We start from the raw sequence: 25,140 nt of genomic DNA, 5'->3' as shown, positions 1-25,140 counted from the left end.
AAAAAATAAACTGCATCCATTTTTCCCTGACGTCTGGATCGTTCGGCAGCCTATTCAACCATTTTGTTTGTCCACAGCCAGGAACAGCACATCTGCGTGGCATCGCAATCTTCTTGTAAACAGACTCACTCGCTGCACGCCGACTGAACACCCGTGGGCGTGACAACGATGCGATGATGCGAAATGTGGCATAGTTGTCTTGCGCTGGAGGCGGTCATATGCAAACGACTGGTACGTCACTTCGTACCGTGACGTCACTTCTTACCATGGATCCCCAACAAGCTGTAATTAGAGCTTGATTAAATAAATGCTTCGTTCATAATGAGGACGTCTTAAGCTATGAAACTTGCAGGAAGTTTGAATGGTACAAAGACCTCTTATATACCAAAAGATCAAGGCAAATTTGGTTTCTCATGTCATGACCCCTTTAAAATAAAAGGGATACTTCACCTCTGGAAGGATGAATGTGTATTTAAAATGGGTCATTTATGTAGAAGAAATGTGAAATTATTTTTGAATTTGGAGCTTTCTAGACTGAGAAAAGCCAGAAAATGTATTTTTGGCTTATGTGGATGAAAGACAACAACTCCCAGAATGCACTTGCTTCACTGCCCTAGGAGGCCACTCCCAAGCCAGTAAGAGAGCACAGTTACAAGGCTAGGCTACTAGTGAGTCTCCGTGACGAGTCTGCCCGGGATTTCGAGATCGCCCAAAATGTCCCAAAATCGCCCACCAGTAAGAGAGCGCAGTTACAAGGCTAGGCTACTAGTGAGTCTCCGTGACGAGTCTGCCCGGGATTTCGAGATCGCCCAAAATGTCCGGGATTCGGCTTTTGCGTTCTACAGTCGCCATTCATTATGTTTACTGTGGCGAGCAGGACGAGACTGAGGGCCGTGGGAGAACGATTAGAGGCCAGTGGCATGATTACTGATGAGTGACACCTGTGAGACGCACCGGTCTCGTATCTCTCACGGAGGAGCGGCAATTTTCTTAGCAATGTTAAAACGCACATCAACCGATCACTTGTTTAGCGTTCATGTAAACACTACATTCAGATTCACCAATCGTAATGAATTCAGTTAGATTGAAACAAAAGGTGTGCATGTAAACAAATGAATGGCGACTGCAGAAAGCAAAAGACGAATCCCGGACATTTTGGACGATCTCGACGGCTGGACATGTCCAGGAAAAAGAGGATGGCAACCCCTACTACTCAGCTTTCTCCACAGTACAAGAGCCTGCTAGCTTAGCTTCCAGTGAGTGAGTGAGATCCCACCCTCTATGGGCGGGTTGAAAACATGCGGGACAGCCCCTACTACTGGCTGTAGTCTTTTAAGACTGTTAAGTTAGCACTTTTAAACATTCGCTCACTTAAAAATAAATCACTTCTAGTCAACGACTTAATAACCACAAACAACCTGGACTTTATGTTTCTAAATGAAACCTGGCTAGAAGACACCTGCAGTGCAACAATCCTCAATGAAACATCCCCTCCTAACTTTACTTTTATGAGTGTCTGCAGAGCTGTTAAGAGAGGTGGGGGTCTAGCTGCTCTTTTTAAAGATATCTATCAATGTAAGCAAATATCATTTGGGAATTACCCGTCTTTCGAATATCTGGGTATTGTATTAAAAGGTGCTCCTCGCATTTTACTTATCATTATTTACAGGCCTCCAAAATATTCTCCAGCCTTTGCTGAGGACTTTACAGAACTGTTATCAACAATTACCTCAGAGTTTGACTGTTTTGCCATTGCTGGAGATTTTAACATTCACAGAGATAATGCAGAAAACAATATGGCAAAAGAAATCAAAACTGTTTTAAAAACGTTTGATCTGACTCAGCATGTACATGGACCCACACACAATCATGGACACACTCTAGATTTACTTATCAGTAAGGGTCTAAACATTTCATCGATTTTTATTAAGGATGTAGCACTGTCTGATCATTTCTGTATTTTCTTTGATATATTGATCTCTCCTGCCACTGAAGCTAGATCTGTGTCTGTCAAGAAGAGATGCTTAAATGAGAACACTAGTGTACTATTTATGAAGGCTATATCCTTAACACCAAGCATATCTGCTGACTCTGTTGATTTTCTCCTTGATTCTTTTAACTCAAAAGTTAAAAATATAATTGATGATATTGCTCCTGTTAAAGTCAGGAAGAAGAGTGGCAGACAAAAAGCACCTTGGAGAAACTCAACAGCAGTGCAACATATGAAAAGACAATGCAGAAAAGCAGAGCGCATGTGGCGGAAGACAAAACTTGTAGTCCATTATAACATCTACAAAGACAGCCTGCATGCTTTCAATATGGAACTAGGCAAAGCTAGACAGACTTTCTTCTCAAATATTATAAACAGCAATTTAAACAACACACGCACTCTTTTTGCTACTGTAGAGAGACTGACAAACCCCCCAAGCCAGATTCCTAGTGAAATGCTCTCAAACAGCAAGTGCAGTGAGTTTGCTTCTTTCTTCTCTGAGAAAATCAATAATATCAGAAAGGTGATCAGCACATCCTTGAGTTGCACTGGGGTCAGACAGATCAGACCACCTGAGAAAGTAGTTACTATGTCTGACTTCAAAGAAATTGATGGCAAAATTTTGGAAGAAACCGTACAACACCTTAAAACATCAACATGCGCCCTTGACACACTTCCCACATCTTTCTTCAAAATTGTGCTAAACAGTTTAGAAGCAGATCTTCTAGAAGTGGTAAATGCCTCACTTCTCTCTGGGAGTTTTCCAAACTCCCTGAAAACTGCAGTTATCAAGCCCCTCCTGAAAAAGAGCAATCTGGATAAGACCATATTAAGCAACTATAGACCGATCTCAAATCTTCCTTTCATAGGCAAGATCATTGAAAAAGTTATCTTCAATCAGCTGAACAAATTCTTAAGCTCGAATGGATACTTTGACAATTTTCAATCTGGTTTCCGACCGCACCACAGCACAGAGACAGCGCTCATAAAGATAATAAACGATATTCGCTTAAATACTGATTCAGGCAAATTATCAGGGCTGGTACTACTCGACCTCAGTGCTGCATTTGACACTGTCGATCATAACATACTTCTTGACAGGCTGGAAAACTGGGTGGGGCTTTCTGGGATAGTCCTAAAATGGTTCAGGTCATACTTAGATGGGAGAGGTTATTATGTGAGTATAGGAGACCATAAGTCTGAGTGGACATCCATGACATGCGGAGTCCCTCAAGGCTCAATTCTTGCGCCACTCCTGTTCAACCTGTATATGCTCCCAATGAGCCAAATAATGAGAAATAACCAAATTGCTTACCACTGCTATGCAGACGACACACAGCTGTACTTAGCCCTATCGCCTAACGATTACAGCCCCATTGACTCCCTGTGCCAATGCATTGATGAAGTCAACAGTTGGATGTGTCAAAACTTTCTTCAATTAAACAAAGACAAAACTGAAGTTATTGTGTTTGGAAACAAAGATGAAGTTCTCAAAGTGAACGCATACCTTCACTCTAGGGGTAAAACAACTAAACATCAAGTCAGGAATCTTGGTGTGACACTAGAGTCAGACCTTAGTTTCAGTAGTCATGTCAAAGCAATAACTAAATCAGCATACTATCATCTGAAAAATATTGCAAGAATTAGATGCTTTGTTTCCAGACAAGACTTAGAGAAACTTGTTCATGCTTTCATCACCAGCAGGGTGGATTATTGTAATGGACTCCTCACTGGCCTTCCCAAAAAGACCATAAGACAGTTGCAGCTCATACAGAACGCTGCCGCCAGGATTCTGAGCAGAACCAGAAAATATGAACATATCACACCAGTCCTCAGGTCTTTACACTGGCTCCCAGTTAGATTTAGGATTGATTTTAAAGTATTATTACTGGTATATAAATCATTCAATGGCCTAGGACCTCAATACATTGCAGATATGCTCACTGAATATAAACCCAACAGATCACTCAGATCATTAGGATCATATCAGCTAGAAATACCAAGGGTTCATTCTAAACATGGTGAGTCGGCTTTTAGCTATTATGCCAGCCACAGCTGGAACCAGCTTCCAGAAGAGATCAGAGGTGCTACTACAGTGGTCACATTCAAATCCAGACTTAAAACACTTCTGTTTAGCTATGCATTTACTGAATGAGCACTGTGCCGCTGTTCGTCCGACTGTTTGTACTGTACTGTATTTTACTCTATTTTTCTAAACTGTTTTAATTATTCTTATTTCTTTTAATTCTTTTAATTTCTCCTATGTCAGCAGGGCATTTAGCCCGAAACTGTAAATGCCCACTCAGAAGGTGATAATGTGAAAGTGATTAATGTGGGTTTGAAAGTAGAACAGTATTTAAATGACGATATTAAAGTTTTCGTCTGAGAAAGAATGTGAACGCAGTGCTAAAGTGCTAAAGAAAGTGAAAACAACGTGTGAGTAAATGAGGGAGAAAAGAAAGTTAAAGGAAAGTTGATAGATGGAAGTCGTAAGAAGATTGAAGGTTAAAAGAAGGTTGAAAGATTTAAGTCTTAAGGGAATCCTTTGAAAGAAAGATCTATAATAAATATTATTTTTTATTTTTTTAAAAGTACTGTATTTTATTTTATTTTTCTAAACTGTTTTAATTATTCTTATTTCTTTTCATTATTTTAATTTCTTCTATGTAAAGCACTTTGAATTGCCATTGTGTATGAAATGTGCTATATAAATAAACTTGCCTTGCCTTGCCTTGCCTTGCCTTTAGCCTCTGGCCAAAAAATCCTCAGATGAGACAAAAATGACGATTTTTGCGTCATCGGAGGATTTTTCCCAGACAAAAAAATACATAAATCTCTCGCCTCAGGGGGATATGAGGGTGGAAAGCACGGTCATTTGAAAATACTACAGGTTTTCTACTAATACAAAGCTTAATGCTGAATCCTGAATTATCCCTTAAACTATATTCAACCAATGCTGATCAATATAAATATAAAAAAGTGGGGAAAACACATTGTCTAAAAGTTTCAGTACCGAATCTCTACCCTACTTGTGGAGAATGCAGTGTACATCATAATTGCTCTATGAACCCTTTCCTAATCCTTCTCACTCCCGCTGCATTTCATTTCCCCTCTGCTCTTAGCTTTCTCTGCTTCCAGCTTCCTGTCTGTCTCTTATACTTCATTCCGTTTTGTTCTCATCTCTCTCTGTCGATCCTCTCATCTCTCCAGATGTCTCTTTAGTCCTATCTCACACGCTTGCACAAAATGTCCTCATCCAAACTTTCTGATTAAGACACACATTTTCCAGATCCACCCTCCCCTCTCTTGTTGTCCACAACAGCGACAGACGTTTTTTAAATCAAATAAAGATATGGCACCATCTACACAGCATAAATATTCATGTGTGACTCTTTTTGTGCGAGTGCATGGGAGAATCAGGCTTCTGGTAAATGATGTTCAGAGCAATCTGTGCTGCTTTGGCTCTAGTTCAGGCCCTCCAAGCTACTGTTCTAGCTTTTCAGACTGACTGCTAAAAATGTAAACACGGAAATGCTGAAAATGTTGATGTTTTTCCAACAGTTTTTGCTTGTAACAGCCAACAGTTTACTTCCAAAGAATTCAAATTTGACAATCAGTCACACCACTCTAAGCTGTGTTGCAAATATACGTCAATTACTGCAATTTTTCCACTTCCCTGGTTGTTTTGTCTTCAGTTCCACCACATCCCACAGGTGCTCTATCGGATTGAGATCTGGTGACTGTGGATGAGGAGGAGTGTTGTGAAATCAATGTCATGTTCAAAACCAGTTTGAGATGATTTGAGCTTGTGACATCCCAACGCTATCTCATGACCAATTCGTACGAGTGAGTAACAGGTGGCTAATTCATACGAATTCATACGATCTCACTCATACGAATTCGTACGATTTGTCTAAACCCCAGTGATGGGTTTATTGGTGGGGTCAGATCATGAACACGCGATCCAATTGAAAACAAAATGAAAAAAAAAATCAAAAATGTCTTTACAGAAAATTGTGATAGTTTTGAAATTGGATATAAGTTATGAAATGTCGACTTGCTCAAAATTCAAGCTGTTTCAAAATTAATAAGAGAATCTTATAAGCATACATTGCATATGCTGTTTATATAAACGTATTATATATTTCACGAGTTCCTTTGCCTATATAATCTAAGAAAGCTAATAAGGTTAAGCGTATTTGAACTTTAACCTTCTGTTCAATGTTTTTGATTGTTTATTTGTGTTTGTTTTTATTTACAATTATCATGATTTATTTCTTTTTTGGGGTGGGGGTTGTTCCATATGACATTTTACAATCTGAACTAACCTTTCATTATCATCAAAATGTTATCTGATATTTTATGATATTTTATGGGTCTGCAGAGGTCTTCTCTATGATATCATTTTCTGTTTTATGGGTTTTTATCTGTTTCTGCAAATTGGTCTCACCACATGAAATATTAATAAACAGCAAAGCAATTATGTTAAAATATTGTTTTTTCCCCCCTAAGAAATAATTATAAATTATAATGTTAAACCACAAAATTTTGATAAAAATTTGCCTTTTTCTTTATTATCATAATCAGGACAGTTCACCCTGATATCTTGTATTTTATGCAGACAGAAAAAAAATATATTAAAATTAATTTTAATTCTGAAATCTACAACTTGCTCATCATAGAAGAGTTTTTGTATGTATGAACTGCATTTTTTATGTATTTTTAAAATAAATTAATAAAACCAGAAAAAAGATGCCCTTGTGCTTGATCTCCTTGACAATTAATTGATGCTTATGATTATTTAGTTTTGACATTCAGTCAATACAGGAGCTCCTTGGCCTTACAGAATTATTCATACCATCTTTTCTTTATTCTTTTCCCAATTTGACACATTTAAATGGCAATAGAATCACTAGTAAATCTTGCCCTTGTAGCTTTTCTCTCTGATAGCAAAGACACTACTGAGGCTGAATGCTGTCCTAAAAGAGCTATTCTCAGTTGATTATGATACAGTTGTTAGACATGATGATATGTGGTACGTGATGAGGCTGTGACTGAACACACTTTGTATTTCCTGTTTGATTGTCAATGCCAAAAAAACAAACCTCCCTCCTCCCATCCATTCCCAGCCATGGTCCTGCTAATCCGTTTTCAAATGTAATAGTCACATACATTTCCATAGATGAAAATTTGGGTCAGGGGTAAGACTGGAGGAGAAAGGACATACTGCACTGCTGTCATATCAGAATGAAGACATTTTTTTTAAACAAAATGGTCAAACTGTGAAATGCTAAATGGATTATCTCTTCTTTACAGAATCACACAGTCTTTCAAAAGACGTCCCTATGGGTTTTATGATTTATGTGTGTGTGGGTGCATTTAATGTTGTTTTTTGAATGGCATGATTTAAGATTTGTACAGTGGAAAGTAGGTTACAGAGAGGGTAATAAGGGACTTCCTAAGAGGAAGTTTAACTTGTTGAACTTCTTGAACTTGTCTTCTCAGCTTGGTCAGTCTTATCATGTGAAAGACATGAATGGATAATTTGAACAATGTTGCTGCTTAACAGAAATAAATTTGCTTCATTAAAATCACCATGAAAAGACTATCAAATTGACAAAAATTTGACTTGTTTTTATGGAATATTGCAGTTTTTTATTAGAAATGATTATTATAAATGATCATTTAAAAAAATTCATTTGTCCTCTTAATCTTTAATCAAAATAACTTTCCCTCCCTCTTGTAATGTCATCTCTTCTCTGATGACGTGTTTACTGGTGTGAGGGCGGGAAAACCTGTCACTCACATGACATCACAGCAAATCCATCACATGCATCCAATCAGTTCCTGATGGACAAAATTAAGTCCCGCCCTCAGCTGCGGCTCATCTGTAAGGGTGGGGTAGTGCTCCACCAAAATATTCATCCAAAACATAGACTTCTATATAAACCGAATAAATGATCAATTGTAAATGCATTGTATTCTGCAACAAATATTTTTGGGATTTTCAAGACTATTTTAAGTCATAAAGTAAGCATGAATGAATAAATAATACAGCTCTACAGCGCCCCACAAATTTCGAATGTAAATCTATGGTGAAAATTGGAACTACAGCACTCTCAGCCATTGGGGCAGATTTCAGACTGACATGCTTAATTTCACGTTACCTTACGTAAACTTCGCTCCAGACCAAGACGATATCAATCCGCTTCAGCTATGTGTATATTAGTCTCCATCAGGTCAGACTTGTTTGCAAGTCTGTTCTTCCTATGTGGAGTAGCCTAGCATATCAAATTAGTAAAAAGTATAAATCCTTTAGTTTAAACCACATGTGAGATGTTTGTGTGAATAGCCTTAGTTATGTTGTGTTTGTTTTATGTTTGAGAAAAGACGTGACTTTCTTTTCACACAACCACCCTATAATGATAAAAATGAGCAATTCTGAATAGATCTTAATCAATTGAATCTTAATCAATTCATTATAAACAATATCAAAAAGAAAAAAATTTATAAAAGAATGCCTGTTTTCCCATACATTTTTTGTATATTGTATAGGGTCGCTAACGACCCGAGGTGTGTAACAGTGTAGGCCTAAGTATATTTTTTTCTGAATAAGTACAATTCACCTGTATTCCACAAAGTGGCAATGTCTGATACACAATGATGTGATGTTTCACTCATAGTTACCGCAGGCAGAAAACAAAAGAATAGGAACTTTTTTGCTCAGTGATTTACTGCAGAGCAAGTACTGAACGCAATCAAATATTAGTGCCACTGTCACTTGATGGTGGATCTGGTGAAGAAGCTGTCAGCGATCAAAATATTGATTTTGAAGATCTTGAAAATGATAGTTTTGAGAATATGTTTGAGATCACGAATATGAGCCAGATGTTGAATGTGCTGAAATGAGCTCTTATGAGGACAGTGATGATTGTATCAAACATCTGCTCAAACTGAACCTTTCCAAGCTCCAAAAGGTTACAAAATATGCTTTATTTTATTCTTCTGTAATTGCTACTCTAATATCAGGAGAGTTCTATATTATCGCGACAGGTAGAGAACCATCCTTGTTAGCTATATCTGGGTCGCTAAAGACCTGAATATGTAATAGTGATTGACAAAACATTCATGCATTTAAGGGTTAATTTTTTCTAATAAATACAGAATTACATAAATTATTCTTGAACTGTATTTAAATATTTTAGTATTTAAAGGGAAGTTACATTTAAAACATACATTTTAACATTAGATGTTAATTTTTGATGTTAAATATTGTTTTATATAGAATTGTTGTATAGTCTATACAGTATTTTATGTAATTACATCAGAAATAACTGTACAGAAAATGAAGAGTAATCACTTTACTTTTTCAAGGTAAAACTAAATAAATTACAGTAATGAATTACTTAGTAATGCATTACACCCAACACTGTTATGAAGTGTTGGGTGTACAAATCTGCAATATTGACTAATACATTGACTATATATATATATATATAGCATATTGACTGCTATATATATGACTAAAATAGTATAATGAGTCTGCTATTTCAAATTCAGATATTGCCTTTATTAATGTGTTAATAATAAATCATTTGATCAACCGATTTGTTCAAGAACACTGATTCTTTAAAGAAATCAAAAGCCACTGCAGTGTGCATTGTTTATAGATGTGAAACGGTTCTGCTGTGACTGCATGTGGAACTATTTTAGTTGGCTGAGCAAAAATAGACAAATTAGGCTAAATGATAATATGGTGTCTGAAATGTCCTGCTGTTGTGCTGATAACTCGGGTATGCTCGGATGATATTGCTTATTTGTAAAGTGCAACAGTGCCTGTCTGTGTTTTTTTTTTATTCTTTTTTTTATTCCTTCTCTCTTTATTTTTTTCTGTGGCATTGGTGGAAGCATTTTTTCATATACATTTTTCTCCTAGGGATTTAAAAAGAAGTTTTAATAAAGAGTAATACGCCATGAACCAAACTAAACGAGGTGAATCACAAGATTACAAACTTTGATTTGAAGAAAAGAAAGTATTTGAAAATCAGAGAAAAACACAAAGGTGTAATTCACGGCTTTAATGAGGGAATAAATTAAAACGGTGGATAAATGTAAAATATTCATTTCAGATTATGCATATAGAAACAGTTGTTTTTTTACGTTTATTGAAAAGTGTGCATATGTACATTTAAGTAAAATATGGAGGTTGACTCAATTAGCTTGTTTCGATTCTCTGACTGGTCAAGATTTCTTTGCAGAATCATGAGTGATGTTTTTCACCAGAAATTCCGCTGTTAAGTGATTATTTCAAATAAATAAATAAATAAGTTGCAATAATGTGTTCTGATGGCTTTAATAAAAACATATACCATCGATTAACAACCTAATAGCTTATAGTGTAAGTCTGTCTGCAAAGTCGGCATGAAACTGCTTCTTGAACAAGAAAAAATGTAGGGCAGGAATCAATTGGATGGTTGGATCATTGGATCATTGTGGTTTGCTATTGCTGTGATGTCATGTGAGTGACAGGTTGTCCCGCCCTCACGCCAGTAAACGCATCATCAGAGAAGAGATGTCACAGCAAGAGAGAGGGAAAGTTATTTTGAATAGAGATTATTGCATGTAAAAAAAAAAAAAAAAAAGGCGGGCAAATCATTTATAATAAATAATGCAATATAAAAAAACAACAAAAATAAAAAATAATTGCTAATTGTTTGAACTTGTTTATCCGTCTTGTCTCTATTGCTAGGAACTGTTTCTTTGCGGAAGCTTTGCGTTTAGTTAGATAATAAAATCTTTCAGCTCAAATCAACACTTTGTTTCCAATTATTTTCTTATGTGGCAAGCAGCCATGTGATAAGCGAGAGCGTGGAATACCGTAAATTAAGCCCTGCTTTATGTCTAGGTCCTGATTACCCTGTCCTGATCACCGGCTGGATGCATCCCTTACACACTGTATAAACTTTTAATGGTGAAGACTGAGTGTTTTTTTATTATGCATATCAAAAACAACACAAAAAACTTTGGGACGTTTTCTTTGTGTTCCATTCAGGCGTAAGATTATGTAGCATGGCCTTGAAGATCTGCTTCACTGTACCAAATACATATTTGGATTCAGAGACTAAATTCAGCTCATTTATTTTATTTAGCAAATTGAGTGTGGGCTCTGCAAAGACGTGTTTGCTTGTCTTCTTACAGCTACCCCATGCTGCCAGACTCTTACACAACTACTAATTAGATTTTGTTGTTTAAAAAGTAGGTCTTAAATTTCCCAAACTTTCCAGTTCCTGCATTAACCAGACTATGTGTCTGAAGTGTTTTTCTGAATTTCGCCAGAGCTACTTTTTTAGTTATTTAAATGAAAGGTGTTCTTAGACAGCCCAACGCTTTGGGAAATATGTTAATTCCCCTGGAATAACATTTCCATATTTGTAGATGAATGATTTCAATTTCTCTGCAAATCAAAGCAATGCAATCAAGAGTTTGAGGCTCTGCCAGAGCATGACCTTGCGGGTAGATTCTTAAGGAAAAGTGAAGGCTATTAATCCATACAAAATTATTTACACACTTCATTTGGAGACCACATCAATTATTAAATGCAGCATCTTCCTGCAATTAACAGAAATTAATCTCCGTCTCTGTTTGAGTTCAGAGTCTGCCTCTTATCTTGTAAAATACACACAATATTAAGAATTTTCCCCCCGCCATTTTCTATTCCACCATTTATAAAGTGCTGTCTTGATAAAAAAAAAAAAGGCAATTAACATCAAAGAAGCTGAACCTGCAGTAACAGTATTAAACTCAGTCCAGTATTAATCCTCAATCCCATTGTATTGTGTTCAGAAACATCGCAATTCCTAATGCAATCATGCCTGTGAATATTAATTTATTGAAAAGGATTTGAAGGGTGTCAAATGGACCTTAAGGGAGACTGTTAAGGGAGATTATCCAACCGTATCCACATACATCTGCCAAAGCGCCAATTAATCTCATATTCTAAACTGTACATCAAAACATCTGCCTTGGCATTTGAATACAAATTTCCTTTCTATAAATGATCTGTAGTTTCTAGTATATTTGCATTATAATCTGTAAAAATCCTACAAGTCAATTCCACATGTTTGCAGACACAAAACTCTGTTTTGGAGAAGAAGTTTTGAAATGCCTGGTTATCATAAAGCCCATTCCAAATAGAAAACGCTATTTAATTTTCAATGCTGTGTCCCAATGAAGTCTGTCAAGATAAAAATCTGTTTATCTGTATAAAGCACCATCGGTTTTCTCTAACAGCAATGAGTCAGTTGGCACACACAGCTCAGCGGTTTTATTTTTAAAGAGCAGTGGAAAACCAACAGCATTACACTGAAGAAAGAGGAGTCAAGGAGGCAAAAGGGATACAGTTAACAGGATCCTGACATTTGCAAAGCTTTTTAATTTGCAGCCCGAATGCAATGTCCTGACACATACGAAAAAAGTCATACCAAAAAACAAACAAAACAAAAAAAGTAGCATACAGTAGAATTTTCAATTGTATTGTAGCTCAAACTGAAGGGCAAAACAAAGCAAAAAATGGGAAATATATATATAGGGGAAAACATAGGAAATAGGATAAATAAATACAAAATAATTCACATAATAATTTACAACTCTCAGCTTAGATTTGCCTCATTTGTCTCAAAGTTATTTGTTCAAAATGAACTACAATGAAAAATATTCTTTTGAAATAAACTCTGCTTTAAGAAGATACGAAATTTAGCAGCAAAACATGTAAAAGCATTGGCATGAGAAGTAGCTGAATCATAGCAATGGCAGATATGGCAAACCAGCCACATTTATCAAGCACATACATATATAGTTGAACTGGTGCCAGTGGAATCAGGGGAGGAATGTGAACTCACACCATCACGTATGCAAAGAAACCTCCACACAACAACATTCGCACACCCTCTCACACACAGCATACATTTCCAAACATACACGGCAGTCAGACACAACACATACCTATTCATAATATTTGCTCTGCACACACACACACACACACACACACACACACACACACACACACATGGGGATCATTAGCAAAAAAGACAATGAAAAGAAATAGAAAGCATCACTGCTATCAGCCCTTAGTCCCAAAGTATCACCCTGCTGAATGTTCAGACATTTAGGGTGCAGTAGATCAGTGTACACCAACAAATAATCATTTGTTCTTTTATACAAAGAAAAGTGCTGAACCAAGTCAGAAAGAGCACCTCCAGTGAAATCAGGAGGTTTGTGTCATCTGACACAGTCATTGAAGTTCAAAGTATGACGCAGAGTCTTATTATATTAAAAAAAGACCATTTGTCCTAATACATATCAAAAGTTCCTGTAATAAACATTTTGCTATCTTAAAGCCTATTGGCAACCAGTCCAAAGATGGAAAAATTGAGAGCTTTCCCACATCCATGACAGGTGTTCTGTATTCACAGAGCTTTTCTGTATCAAAGCATAGCTGGAAATCTCCCCAATGGCCCTGCACTGGGGGGGGGGGGGGGGGCGATCTGTAACTAGAAGCCGTAATGTTCAATCGGAGAAACTTGCGTCAGCTCATTTCATACACATTGCCCCTGGCAAGGATTTCCACAAGAGTATTTTGTGTCTTTCAGCTTTGTTCTGCAGAAGTATAGCTGTGTAGGCATCAGGTAGACCAATCAGCATGGAAAAGCTGTACGTAAAGATTATGAATGGTGCACCTTTGAAATCCTTAGAGAAATCCGCGTTTGCAGTACCCCCAAGGCCTTGTGTTCTTAGAAAGGAAAGAGAACGGGGAGAAAATGCAATAACCTTCGTATTGAACTCCATGACATTGTGCTGTGGCCTGTCCTCGCAGGTGTTCGATGGTCTACATAAATTATTTTGTTTTAAGCCTTGATTTGTCAATGTCTGTGAATATTTTTGGATTAGCCCCATTTATAGCTCGAATCCAGGAATTCAAAGCCTGGGGCGGTCACCTGGACAAAATAGAGTCATTTGAGTCGCATGGTGTCCCGGGCAGCACAAAAAGCCCTTCGTTTACATCGCAACAGCACCGTTATTGTGCTTATTTTAGTCCATGTTCTGAATAGCTGGATATTTGTTGTCTGAGGAGGCAATCCACCTCAGGAGCTTCAGAAGAATGTGCCTTTGGTGTTCCTGCAGAGAATCTTTTTGAAGGCTCTGCGGAAATCTTTGTTGAAGATGGTGTAGATGACTGGGTTGAGGCAGCTGTTGCAGTAGCCGATCCAGAAGAAGAATTTAAAGAGTGGGTCTGGCAGGGCACATGTCTCTGGGCACACAGCCTGTAGGCTGTACGAGAAGAAGAAGGGGAACCAGCAGATGACAAAGACGCCAATTACCACCGCCAACACAAAGGTGAAGCGTTTCTCTCGGTTTACCATTGCTTTGCGCCGTGCTGAGCTGGGCGTTCCTTCCTGCTTTGTCTTCCGGGTCACCAGCTTGGCGCCTTTGGCGGTGGCGATCATGTCTCTGTATTTCTGGATAGTGGCGGGGGAATGGATGCCACTAGGTGTCACGCTCGGAGTGCAAGGGACCTCTAACCCCCTCCCACCTTGCTCTGTGTCTGAGTCAGAGCTCATGCTCTCTACGTTATTGTTGTCAGGCGGTTTCTTGGTCTTCTTCACTTTTTTCCCGTGTTTAGGTTTCTTAGGAGCCATTTCAGATGAATTCGAAGGAGACGGGGAGGGACACGGTGTGGTTGGCGTCAGGGCTGTCGAAGGGGCTTGCAAAAGGTTGTTGGCAATCGGGGTGCTCGCCGCCTGCTGGACGGACTCCACTTGGGACACAGCCAGAGTTGGAGGCCTAGGGTTTTTATGCAGGGTAGCAGGCGTTTCATCTCCTCTTCCGTTTTGCAGACCCTCCTTGTGCTGAGCCGTTGCGGCATTGGCTGGGACCTCTTTGCGGGGCTCCCCTGGTGGACACCGCGTGCGCTGCTTGGCAATCTGGTAGATCCTTATGTAGACTAAGATCATAATTAGACAAGGAGCAAAGAAGGAACCGATAGTAGAGTACAGGATGTACCAACGCTCATCATTGAGCTGACACTGTGGCAGCCCATCTGAATCAGCACCTCCTTTATTCTTGTTCATGGAGAGTAACGGTGGAAAGGAGATGACTGCTGATATCAGCCACACCACCAAAATTGCACATTTGATGCGTTTGTGCGTCCGCTTTGCGCCGTACGTGACGGCGCGTGAGATAGACAAGTAGCGGTCTAGACTGATGGCGCACAGGTGTACTATAGAGGAAGTGCAGAACAACACATCCAACGCCAGGTAAATCTCACACCATACGGTACGGAAATACCAGTATCCCATCAGTTCATTGGCCAGCGAAAATGGGATGATGAGGGTGGCTACCAAGATGTCTGCAGCCGCAAGTGAGACCAAGAAGAGATTCTGGGGTCCTCTAAGTGAGCGGCTGGTTAAAACAGCGATGATGACAAAAATATTGCCCACAATTGTAAAAAGAATCATCAATGTGATGGCTGTTGCAAAGATTGCTGTGGCTTCTGGAGAGTATGGGGCGAGCTTTATCATACTCTGGTTACAAGTGGGTGAAGACGTGCCTCCGGTGATGTTGATGTTGTGGCCAGGCAGACCTGTGCCTGCAAAGCACGCGCTATCCATGACTGCCAATGCCCTGCCACTAGATGTGTATGTGGACTAATGTTCTCTCTAATCCAAATGTAGATAGAATAATTTGAACAATTTCGTTCAGCTGTTTTTTTTTTTTTTTTTTCTATAAGAACTTAGTGAAAGATATTTTGTTAAATATTAAATTAAATAAACTCTTAACGTATAAACCCCCTTACGTATAAACGAATGAATACATCTCTAACTGCAGTAAATATAAGGCAGCCATTGTTATGTCACATCTCATCGAGTGTTGGTATTTTATTATTTAGCGTCACGTTAAAAAATGGAATAAACGTCTTCTGAGTTTTGGAACAGTTATGAAAACATGCGAATTGATTTAAAGGATAACCATCAAATAAATTAAATGTCAGATTAAATCTAATGAGTTATTATTTGCGGTTGTAATTAACTATAATTTACAAAGGAAATGTGAGGGGGAAAAATTTAATAAAATCCGCCTAGAACCAATGCAAAAATACGAGTGGCACAGACAGATTAATTGGCAATATAAAAAAAGATGCGCAATATTATGCTTCTGTAAATTATTTGGAAAAACAGTAATTCAACACAAATATTCAAGTTAAGAATAAAAAAAAATGGTATAAATTAATAAGTTCTTACAAAACAAATATATTGGAATGCTTAAATGTAGGTTACCCAGATGCACAACCCTCCACGGAGCGCGAGGCTTTAAATATAAATCTCCAGAGAGCGAGCAGCAGCGCGCGGCGATGTGCCAGTTTCCCCTCACAGTTTTCACAAGTTTGCAAAAAGAATGTAAGCGCAACAACTACCATGATAAATGATGGAGTCTGATGTAGTTGTGTCGTTGTTACATTCCTGAGTGTAGAAAGTAGGCATAGGCTTATAAAGAGTCGGAGGCACGCCAAAATGTGTCGGGTATGTCCAAAGCACTAAAAAGAAGTATGCCTGAAAACAGCTTGTCGTCCGTCTCCCTCCGTGTTTCTCCCGTTTTAGTCACAGTATCTCATTCAGCAAGTTAAATGCCTCCTACGTGCCTCGCGCATTACCTCAGTGACAGTTTTAAGTATCGCGCGAGCCGCACTGGCTTCATATCTACGCAGCGGTTCTCCTCAGGACCCCAGTATAAGTGATGTCAGGACGGGCGTCATGAGGCAACTCTTCCCTCCCACATAAAAGCCTGACCTATCATAAAACTCTATTGTAGAGCATAAAACAAATACAGCCGTGTAGTGGGTGCAATTAAAATAATACATTTTGGAGAGGTCAACAATCCAAACAGCTTGTAGTAGGCTATACAAAATGGATAAAGGTAATGATTTTGACTAATGATATTTACATAATGAAGAGTATACAGGATTAATGTTGCTATATATTTATTTGAGAAGTTAACACTAACTCGACCACCGCAAACAGGCTATATTGTAAAGGATCATGTAGGCTGTGGTAAATTAAAGGTTGTTTTGCAGTTGCGTAAACTTCAGAAACACATGGTGTTGACTACATCCAACAAAAAAAGCAACAAATTAAAAAGTAAGCTGACTGTAAAAGCAACAGAGACCTGTCTGAAACGTTTAAAACTTTAATCACAGACTGCGCTCTCGTGCGTAAAAGGACTCGTGACAATCGAGCGCTTCCTCCGCACCGTATTCGCGCTTCATTTCATAAAGATCAAGTGGTTTAATGCTCTCTTCAGATGATAAAGTGCAACATATATACCCAATCGCAATTTAGAAGCCCTTCAAGCGTATCCATTAGGATCGGTGATTTTTTGTTGTTTCCTGAATCACCTGTATTACCGTCGTGATTTTTAGCAAAGAACACAGGACGTTGTGTCAAAAGGGTCGAATGAGTTGCTGTATTTCCAGCATGCAAAAAAAAAAATATATTAAATAAATATTTGCACGAAGCAGCATTTCGCACAGAGCTCTTCAGTAGAGAACTATGTTTTAGAGAAATATTTGTCTGTTTTGATAGATAGATAGATAGATAGATAGATAGATAGATAGATAGATAGATAGATAGATAGATAGATAGATAGATAGATAGATAGATAGATAGATAGATAGATAGATAGATAGATAGATAGATAGATACTTTGTTCATTCACAAACCTGTGGTAAGCGCTGCCCCCTCATGGACAACAAAATACCAACAGGCATGTCTTCAGAAGAATATTTCAACATCATTTTGCAGGTGTCTGATTATTTAATAAGTAATTATTTCTTCATTGATCCAGCAAAAAAATATATTTGTATCGATATTTTATTAATACAAAAGTCCTTGAAGTTATTTCAATGTTGTTACAGGATGAAGTTCTTCTAAAGCCTGTTCTTATGGACTAAATTGCTTGGCTATCTAAATCTTAACCGGTGTTAAAATTTCCACTGCATGTCAGGTTATTTTTCCATTAATGTCTGCATGCCATCTAAAACCTTGACACTCCTGAGGATGAAGTTCTCTTTGGAAGCTGCATTTCATTTACTCTAAATTTATTTTTCCCCAATAGCTTTCAAGAAGTTCATGATGTTTCTTCTGGAGAGAAGACATTTTCTTCTTGATAGACTGATATATCAGAGAGGCCGTTTAATTTAACGCTTGTGTAAAAGAAGTGCGCTTAATTGTATTGAACGTGCACTTGTAGTGTATACTTAAAAAAAAAATGTACTTGACAATATAATATTGATGAAATAAAATGCCGCTTAAGTGAACTTGGTTGTACACTTTTAAAACACATTAAAAGTTGTACCTTAAATTACATTTTGAATCATAATGTTTTAATAATATTTTGTCATGCTTAAAAGAAGTACACTTATTTTGATGCGGATGTGATGAAAATATACTAAAACACAAGCAAAGTACTAGATTTTAATCTGTAGTTTTATTAATTATTAAATTTACAGTAAAGATATTTTTAAATGTACTAAATTGCAACTTCATCATTACAAATGTGTAATTACAAATATATTAAAATACATGACACAAGTTTCAATAGAAATTATATTAAATTTGAGTTCACCATATTGTCACATTCGACAGTACATGGGCTATTTCAATTATACAATTATGAAATTACATATAAAGATGTACTTAAGTCCCACCACTGTAAAAAAATAAAAAATAATTCTGCCTTAAATTTGTAAGTACAATCAACTTGAATGTTAAAGTCATTTCAACTTAAATTACATTAAACTGACTTTAAAAAATGTAGTTGAATCTTATATAACTTATTTTGATGAGTTAAAGCAATGTAAAAAAATAATATATATATATATGGTTTTGACCAAAACATGGTTTGAAGCAACCCAGCATTTTTTAGCATATTTTAAGTTTATTATTTCAATAATAAGTACTCTTTTTATACTTTATGGCTATTTTGAGATTATCTTCATCCGCTGATAACCATGTCAGCTTGGCTGATCCTCTTGTATGCAGTTCAAACAGCCTTGTAATGGACATTTTAATGTGAGTATAACTAATGTACAAACAAAGTACTTTAATAAGATCCTTTTTATTTATTAGCCAATGACTTGGATGTATTTTACAGACCATTTTATGTCAGAAATGTTTTGGAAGTTCGTTTATAAGAGACAAAGAGGGATGTCACGCTTCTACTGATAATTCTGCAGTTTCTGATGACAATGAAAACAGTATCATGCAGAGCAACATTAGTTAGGCTGTTTGAAACAACCTCGATTCCCAACAACAAAAGCAAACTGTGACTTTATATCATGTTCCTGTTGTTATGAGCGAGCTGATGGGTAGCGCGTTCACAAAAAGAATTAACCCCGGACAACATGCAGATTTTCCAATTCACTTAGCTGACAAAGCGCATTGGAGCTGACAAGACTGCCAATATTCCCATAGCCTGTGGTAAGCACTATTTAAATAATTTGTTTAGATGCTGCTGTCAGGTCAAATGAAAAGTGAGAATATGATTTCAGTCGCTGTGTAATGGCTCTAACAGCCTAAATATTTACTGGGTAATATGTGATTCAGAAATATGAGCCCCTCAATGGCACTGGATCAAAGTTTAACAGTTATGGATGGATCCAATTAAAATTTCGATTTAAAACTGCAAAGTATTTGGCTGACAGCATCGCAGCTGTTAGTTTTAGAAGATGTCCTAAGTTTTATTCCATTATCCAATCCGCTTAATCCTTATTTGGGTCATGGAGGGCAGAGGCCTGCAGCGTCTAGGGTCACAGGTGGAGAAACACCCTTAATTGTTGACCAGTCTTCATGTTGGGTCCGGCCTGAGGACTCTGTCCACATCACAGGCAGTGTCGTCTCTTGCCAGGCAAAGGGAAAAACTGCCTTGACAACACTGTCCTCACCTTGCTCTTCCTCCTCTTTCACATACTCTTCCTCCTCTCCTTCTCAGATTGTTTTCATCTATTGTTCGTATCAACATTCACTGCACCTGTGCCACCTGTGCACTCTGAGCTGGCTTATTTTGTATTGGTTTGATCACATCATTGGAAATAAGAGTCTTTGTGTGTAAACGTTGACAGCTGTGTTTTAGTTGTGCTGCCCCTTTGCAACACAAGTGCATCACAGTGCGAAATGTGTTTTAGTGAATGAGAATGTTTTGCAGAAAGAATGCATTAGATTTGCAAATGGTGTCTAATTGCCTGAACTTGTTTAAGGTTTTACAGAAAGAGGGATTTATTCGACAAATTGTTTTAGGATATTGAGAATTTGGTTCAGAGAATGGGGTTTAGTGTATTAGCAATTCAGAAAATTTACTTTGAATAACCAGCAGATGGCGCTGTGGTAAAAGATTTCCACTGCTTGAATCCTATTGCAACAATCCAAAAAGTGGCATTTTCCCATATTAATACTTTTATAAGATTACCACAGCTGTGAGCAAGGACGGATCTTGAATGTATGCCAATGACTAGTGTGCGACCATGTAAAATAAAATAAGAAATATGCAATGTTATCAAACATTTGGGACCAGGAAGATTTGTTTCTAAGAAACTGAAACTTGTTTTAGAAAGGACACATTAAAACTGATAAAAATAGAAGATTTATATTTCAAATAACTGTTCTTTTGAACTCTCTATTCATCAAAGGATCCTTAAAAAATATTATTACGGTGTCTACAAAAATATTAAGCAACTGGTTTCAAAATGTATAAAAATAAGGGTAACACTTTACAATAAGGTTCATTAGTTAACATTATTTAATGTATTAACCAACATGAACTAACAATGAGCAATACATTTGTTACAGTATTTATTAATCTTTGTAAATATTAGTTAATAAAAATCCAGCTGTTCATTGTTTGTTCATGTTAGTTCAACAGTGCATTAACTAATGTTAACAAATACAACCTTTGATTTTAATTATGTATTAGTAAATGTTGAAATTAATATTAACAAAGATTAATAAATGCTGTAGATGTATTGTTCATTCTTAGTTAATGTTAACTAAGGTAGTTAACTAATGTAATGAACCTTATTGTAAAGTGTTACCAAACATTTCCTATAAAATGTTACGGTTTCTACAAAAATATTAAGTAATTGGTTTAAAAATGTATTAAAAAGAATAATAAATGTTTCTTGAGCAGCAAATCAGAATGATTTCTGAAGGATCATGTGACACTGAAGACTAGAGTGATGATGCTGAAAATTCAGCTTTGCTATCAGAGGAATAAATTACATTTAAAAATATATTAAAATAGAACATTTTTCAAATGTATTCTGGTTATTTGGGCATAAGGAGGATGGCTTCAAAAGAAGTTTGAGAATCTGTCAGTGTGTAAGAATTCAAAAAATATATGATTGATTTGATTAAAAAGATAAAAAGAAAACTACCACATTCAGTACTGCATTAAACAAATGAATCCATCATTTTATTTACATATTGAAATGAGTAAACCACATAGCTTACAAAAGATCTTATCAAAACAAATCTAATTTAAAGTGCATCGCGTGAATGAAAATAGATAAATAAATATTCACAAAAACGAAGGAAATAACACTTTATAAAAAAATAAAACACATTAGCAAAATGGCTTTAGTGCCTTTATCTATCGCAACACAATTTTAACTTAATTTTAAAATGACCTAGGATCACAGTTTGTCAGGTCTTTGCCCTTTAAAACTTGTTTTGAGACTGACAATTAGACTAACTTCATGGAAAAACTTGACATTTACCACACAGAAGACTAACCACAAGTCACAGCCATATATGGTCACAGCATCACTCAATGGAACATTGACTGATGCAACATCTATGATGATCTGCAGACATACATCCTGAACATATACTATTGTTGAAGGCTAAATGAAAACGCTTTAGGAGACTATCTTAGACGTTTGGCAGGACAGAAGTTGTTTGTCTGTTTCATCAATATCTCAGATACAAGTTATCTTGGGTTGATGTTATAAGATCACAGTAGTAGTCGAGTACACAATGTCACAATGACATGTGACTATTACATTTTCCATGAGGGCTATTAAGTGTAGCGGTCGTTCGGAAACGACAACTATTTATAGTTTGTATTGCCATAAACAATCAAGAACAGGTAGTCAGTTGATGCAAGTCATGCCATGGTGTTAGTTTTAAAGGGTGAGATGCCACATTTGGTCCCACGTGTCAGTTTGTACACCCATAGCATCGAGCAAAAACTTCCTTTAAGCACCGTTGTAGATTTGTCACAGTCTTTGAGGTCAAAGCTGCGACTAGTAGATCTGAAAGTTAGTGGGGCCAGTTCAAGATTTCTTGACTGATACTAAAACGTGCCGCTGTTTTCTCTGTCTAGTACAGAATAAGGGCACAAAACGTCCGTCTCGAACTGCAGAAGTTGTCCCATGAAAGCTAGATTGGGTGAGATGACTTGTCTGCGGCGTTTCACAAAGTCAAAGGCCTCGTCCAGGCGGACACGTCGAGCGTGGATGAGGTACGCCAGGCAGATGGTGGCCGACCGGGAGATTCCAGCGTGACAGTGGACCAGCACTCGCCCGCCACTCTCTTTTATCGAATCTGCAGATGCAATGAAGGTGAGCGTTAGTTTTAAGCTCGTTGTTATTTTTCTGAAGGATTCTGAAAACTGTTTTTACCATTAGGACTTACCAATAAAGTGGATGGCCTCTGGAAAGAGCACGCGTATGTCTGCGGCCAGACTGTCCTCCACCTTCAGAGTTTTGTACTGAAGTTCCTCCTCAAACAGGTTCGGACAGGAAGAGGATACGTTGAGCACTGCCGTGATCCCACAACGTTCCAGAGTTTCCCGTCTGGACGAGTGATGCGCACTGCCCAAAAAGAGGAAGGGGAGGATTTCAACTGGACCACCCTGGTAATCCAAAAGGATAAAAATCAATGAGTATATTCAAAAGATATCGTGTGATATTACAAGTCATTGTATAATTTATCATGATTTTGAGATTTCTAATCACCAACCTGATCATAGAGAGGAGTCTTTCTTCCGGACACAATGGACTCTGGTTCACTGAGAACAGAATTGTTTGAGAACATGACAGGAGTGTTAAAGCAGAGCTCTGGATAAAGTGCAGAGAACCCGTCAAATCCACCTAGAAATGGTCAGAGAAAACATTTAGTTAATTTTCATTTTCTGGGTTTGACAAAAAACACTGTAAAAAAAGTTGCTGACTTCAATTTTTAAGTGCAATCAACTTGGATGTTTAAGTCATTTCAACTTAAATTACATTAAACTGATTGGGAAAAAAAAGTTGAAAATTGCTTAACTTATTTTGATGAGCAATGTAAAAATAAAATGCTGTCATAACTTATTGATCATATCATTTTTTACATTGTAGAGCAAGCAAACATCTCCACAATTATTTATTGGCTTCCAAATTTCAGCAAAACATATTAGAAATAACCTTTGATTAAACTGTAAAACACTTTAAAATAAGGTACATTTCTATATTTTAATTTTAATTTTATTTTTATTTTTTACTTGAATAAAACGGTTCATTCAGATGTTATTCATGTTTATGTTCCCTGACAGCATTTTTACAGTGCAACATTTTGCACTGCATTTTGCCTATAGAAATATAAAACATAGCAACTTAGAGCTAAATTTAAATATTCAAAATATTAGAAATAACCTTTGATTAAACTGTAAAACACTTTAAAATAAGGTACATTTCTATATTTTAATTTATTTTAATTTTTTTTTTTACTTGAATAAAACGGTTCATTCAGATGTTATTCATGTTTATGTTCCCTGACAGCATTTTTACAGTGCAACATTTTGCACAACATTTTGCCTATAGAAATATAAAACATAGCAACTTAGAGCTAAATTAAAATATTCCCAAAAAGAATGACAACATGTAGTCATGATGAATCGTTAAATCTTTGTTCCAATTTTTTAGAGTAGGCTATAAAAGAAATAGCACGTATAGCAATTTAACTGAATCTAAGTTCTATCCCTCAAAAACAATGACAAAATTTCTAGTTTTGAGAACTCTACCTTGTAAGAAGCATATGTGCGTCGAGGCAGACTGGACCTCTAACTGAAGGGCACTGATGAGGAGACTGGCCAAACTCTCGCTCTTCAAATCCCTGACCGACCGACTGTTTTCATCCAGGACCACCACCGGAGAGAAGTCCCCGTTCCGCAGCTGGGCCAGGAGAGACTTATCGGCCACCAGCCATTCCAGAGACACCACGGAGCTCTTGGACCTCCGTCTCAGCATGGAATTCCAGTTGACGTTGCGGGACTCGATGATGTGCGCTCGGGAGAAGCCGAGGAAAGGCCGACAGTCCAGCACGATGCATCCTCCAGACGCGAAGAGCTCAGAGGGAGTCCGCAAAATATGAACTAACTCACTACCTGAGATCTCGAGAGGGTCGCCGATACCCATGACCTCTCCAGACAAACAAACAGCCGTGAGTGGAAAACGAATATTCTTCACAGCATCAAGCGCGTTCAATATATGGGAACGTATTTTGTCCACTGGAAATGAAGTGCTATAAACAATAACAAAAATAGATGACACAAAACAATAATGTCCGTGGAGGCCTGGTGTGTTTTCACAGTATTAGCCTATTACTTCGTCTTTAACTCTAAATTTCATATAATCTTCGTCTGAATTTCGTCAAAGCTTAGTTTTAAAGACCTTTATTTGTCAGCAGATGTGATTCTACAGAACAGGAGGGGTTGGAAACTGTATTTGTATCGCGTCTCCTCCGCCACAGCCACGCCTTCGTTTTCCACATAAGGAACAGACGTCACGTACGGAAACACCATATATGGCCCGTTGACTTAGACCGACATTCCATATATGGGTGTTCACGCGCTCTCTTCTTTTCCCACCGGCACGTGGTCGTTGGGGTTACCCGTGTTTTTTATTTCGTGAGGCTACCATAGAGCCGTACAACACAGCGGCAACACACACACACACACACTGGCACACAGCCTATTATTAGTTATGACACCTGTGCGGTTGGCTTGAGGGCTTTGGGCAAGGTCACAAGAGTTAGGTCGTTAAATCAGGAAGTAACATCAAACCA

The 25,140-nt window shown here is 37.4% G+C and overlaps 2 protein-coding genes across 2 annotated transcripts; both read right to left on the bottom strand.

The window, feature by feature from the left end:
• Window positions 1-12,299: 12,299 nt before the first annotated feature.
• Window positions 12,300-16,795, bottom strand: adra2b (adrenoceptor alpha 2B). The gene has a single exon (XM_082189393.1). The coding sequence runs from the start codon at window positions 15,655-15,657 to the stop codon at window positions 14,140-14,142; it is 1,518 nt and encodes a 505-aa protein (XP_082045519.1). The 5' UTR covers window positions 15,658-16,795; the 3' UTR covers window positions 12,300-14,139.
• A 4,687-nt stretch (window positions 16,796-21,482) lies between these two features.
• dusp2 (dual specificity phosphatase 2) lies at window positions 21,483-24,786 on the bottom strand. Its single transcript, XM_082189105.1, has 4 exons — window positions 24,098-24,786; window positions 23,059-23,189; window positions 22,732-22,951; window positions 21,483-22,641 (listed from the first exon to the last, which is right to left on the bottom strand). Exons 1-4 carry the CDS (start codon window positions 24,489-24,491, stop codon window positions 22,391-22,393), a joined length of 996 nt encoding a protein of 331 aa, XP_082045231.1. The 5' UTR covers window positions 24,492-24,786; the 3' UTR covers window positions 21,483-22,390.
• Window positions 24,787-25,140: the final 354 nt, after the last annotated feature.

This window comes from Leuciscus leuciscus (genome assembly GCF_965113295.1).
Source record: "Leuciscus leuciscus genome assembly, chromosome: 13".
In the NCBI taxonomy this organism is placed as follows: Eukaryota; Metazoa; Chordata; class Actinopteri; order Cypriniformes; family Leuciscidae; genus Leuciscus; species Leuciscus leuciscus.
The sequence above is the reverse complement of the archived record's forward strand: the minus strand, read 5'-3'. Positions and strand labels throughout refer to the sequence as shown.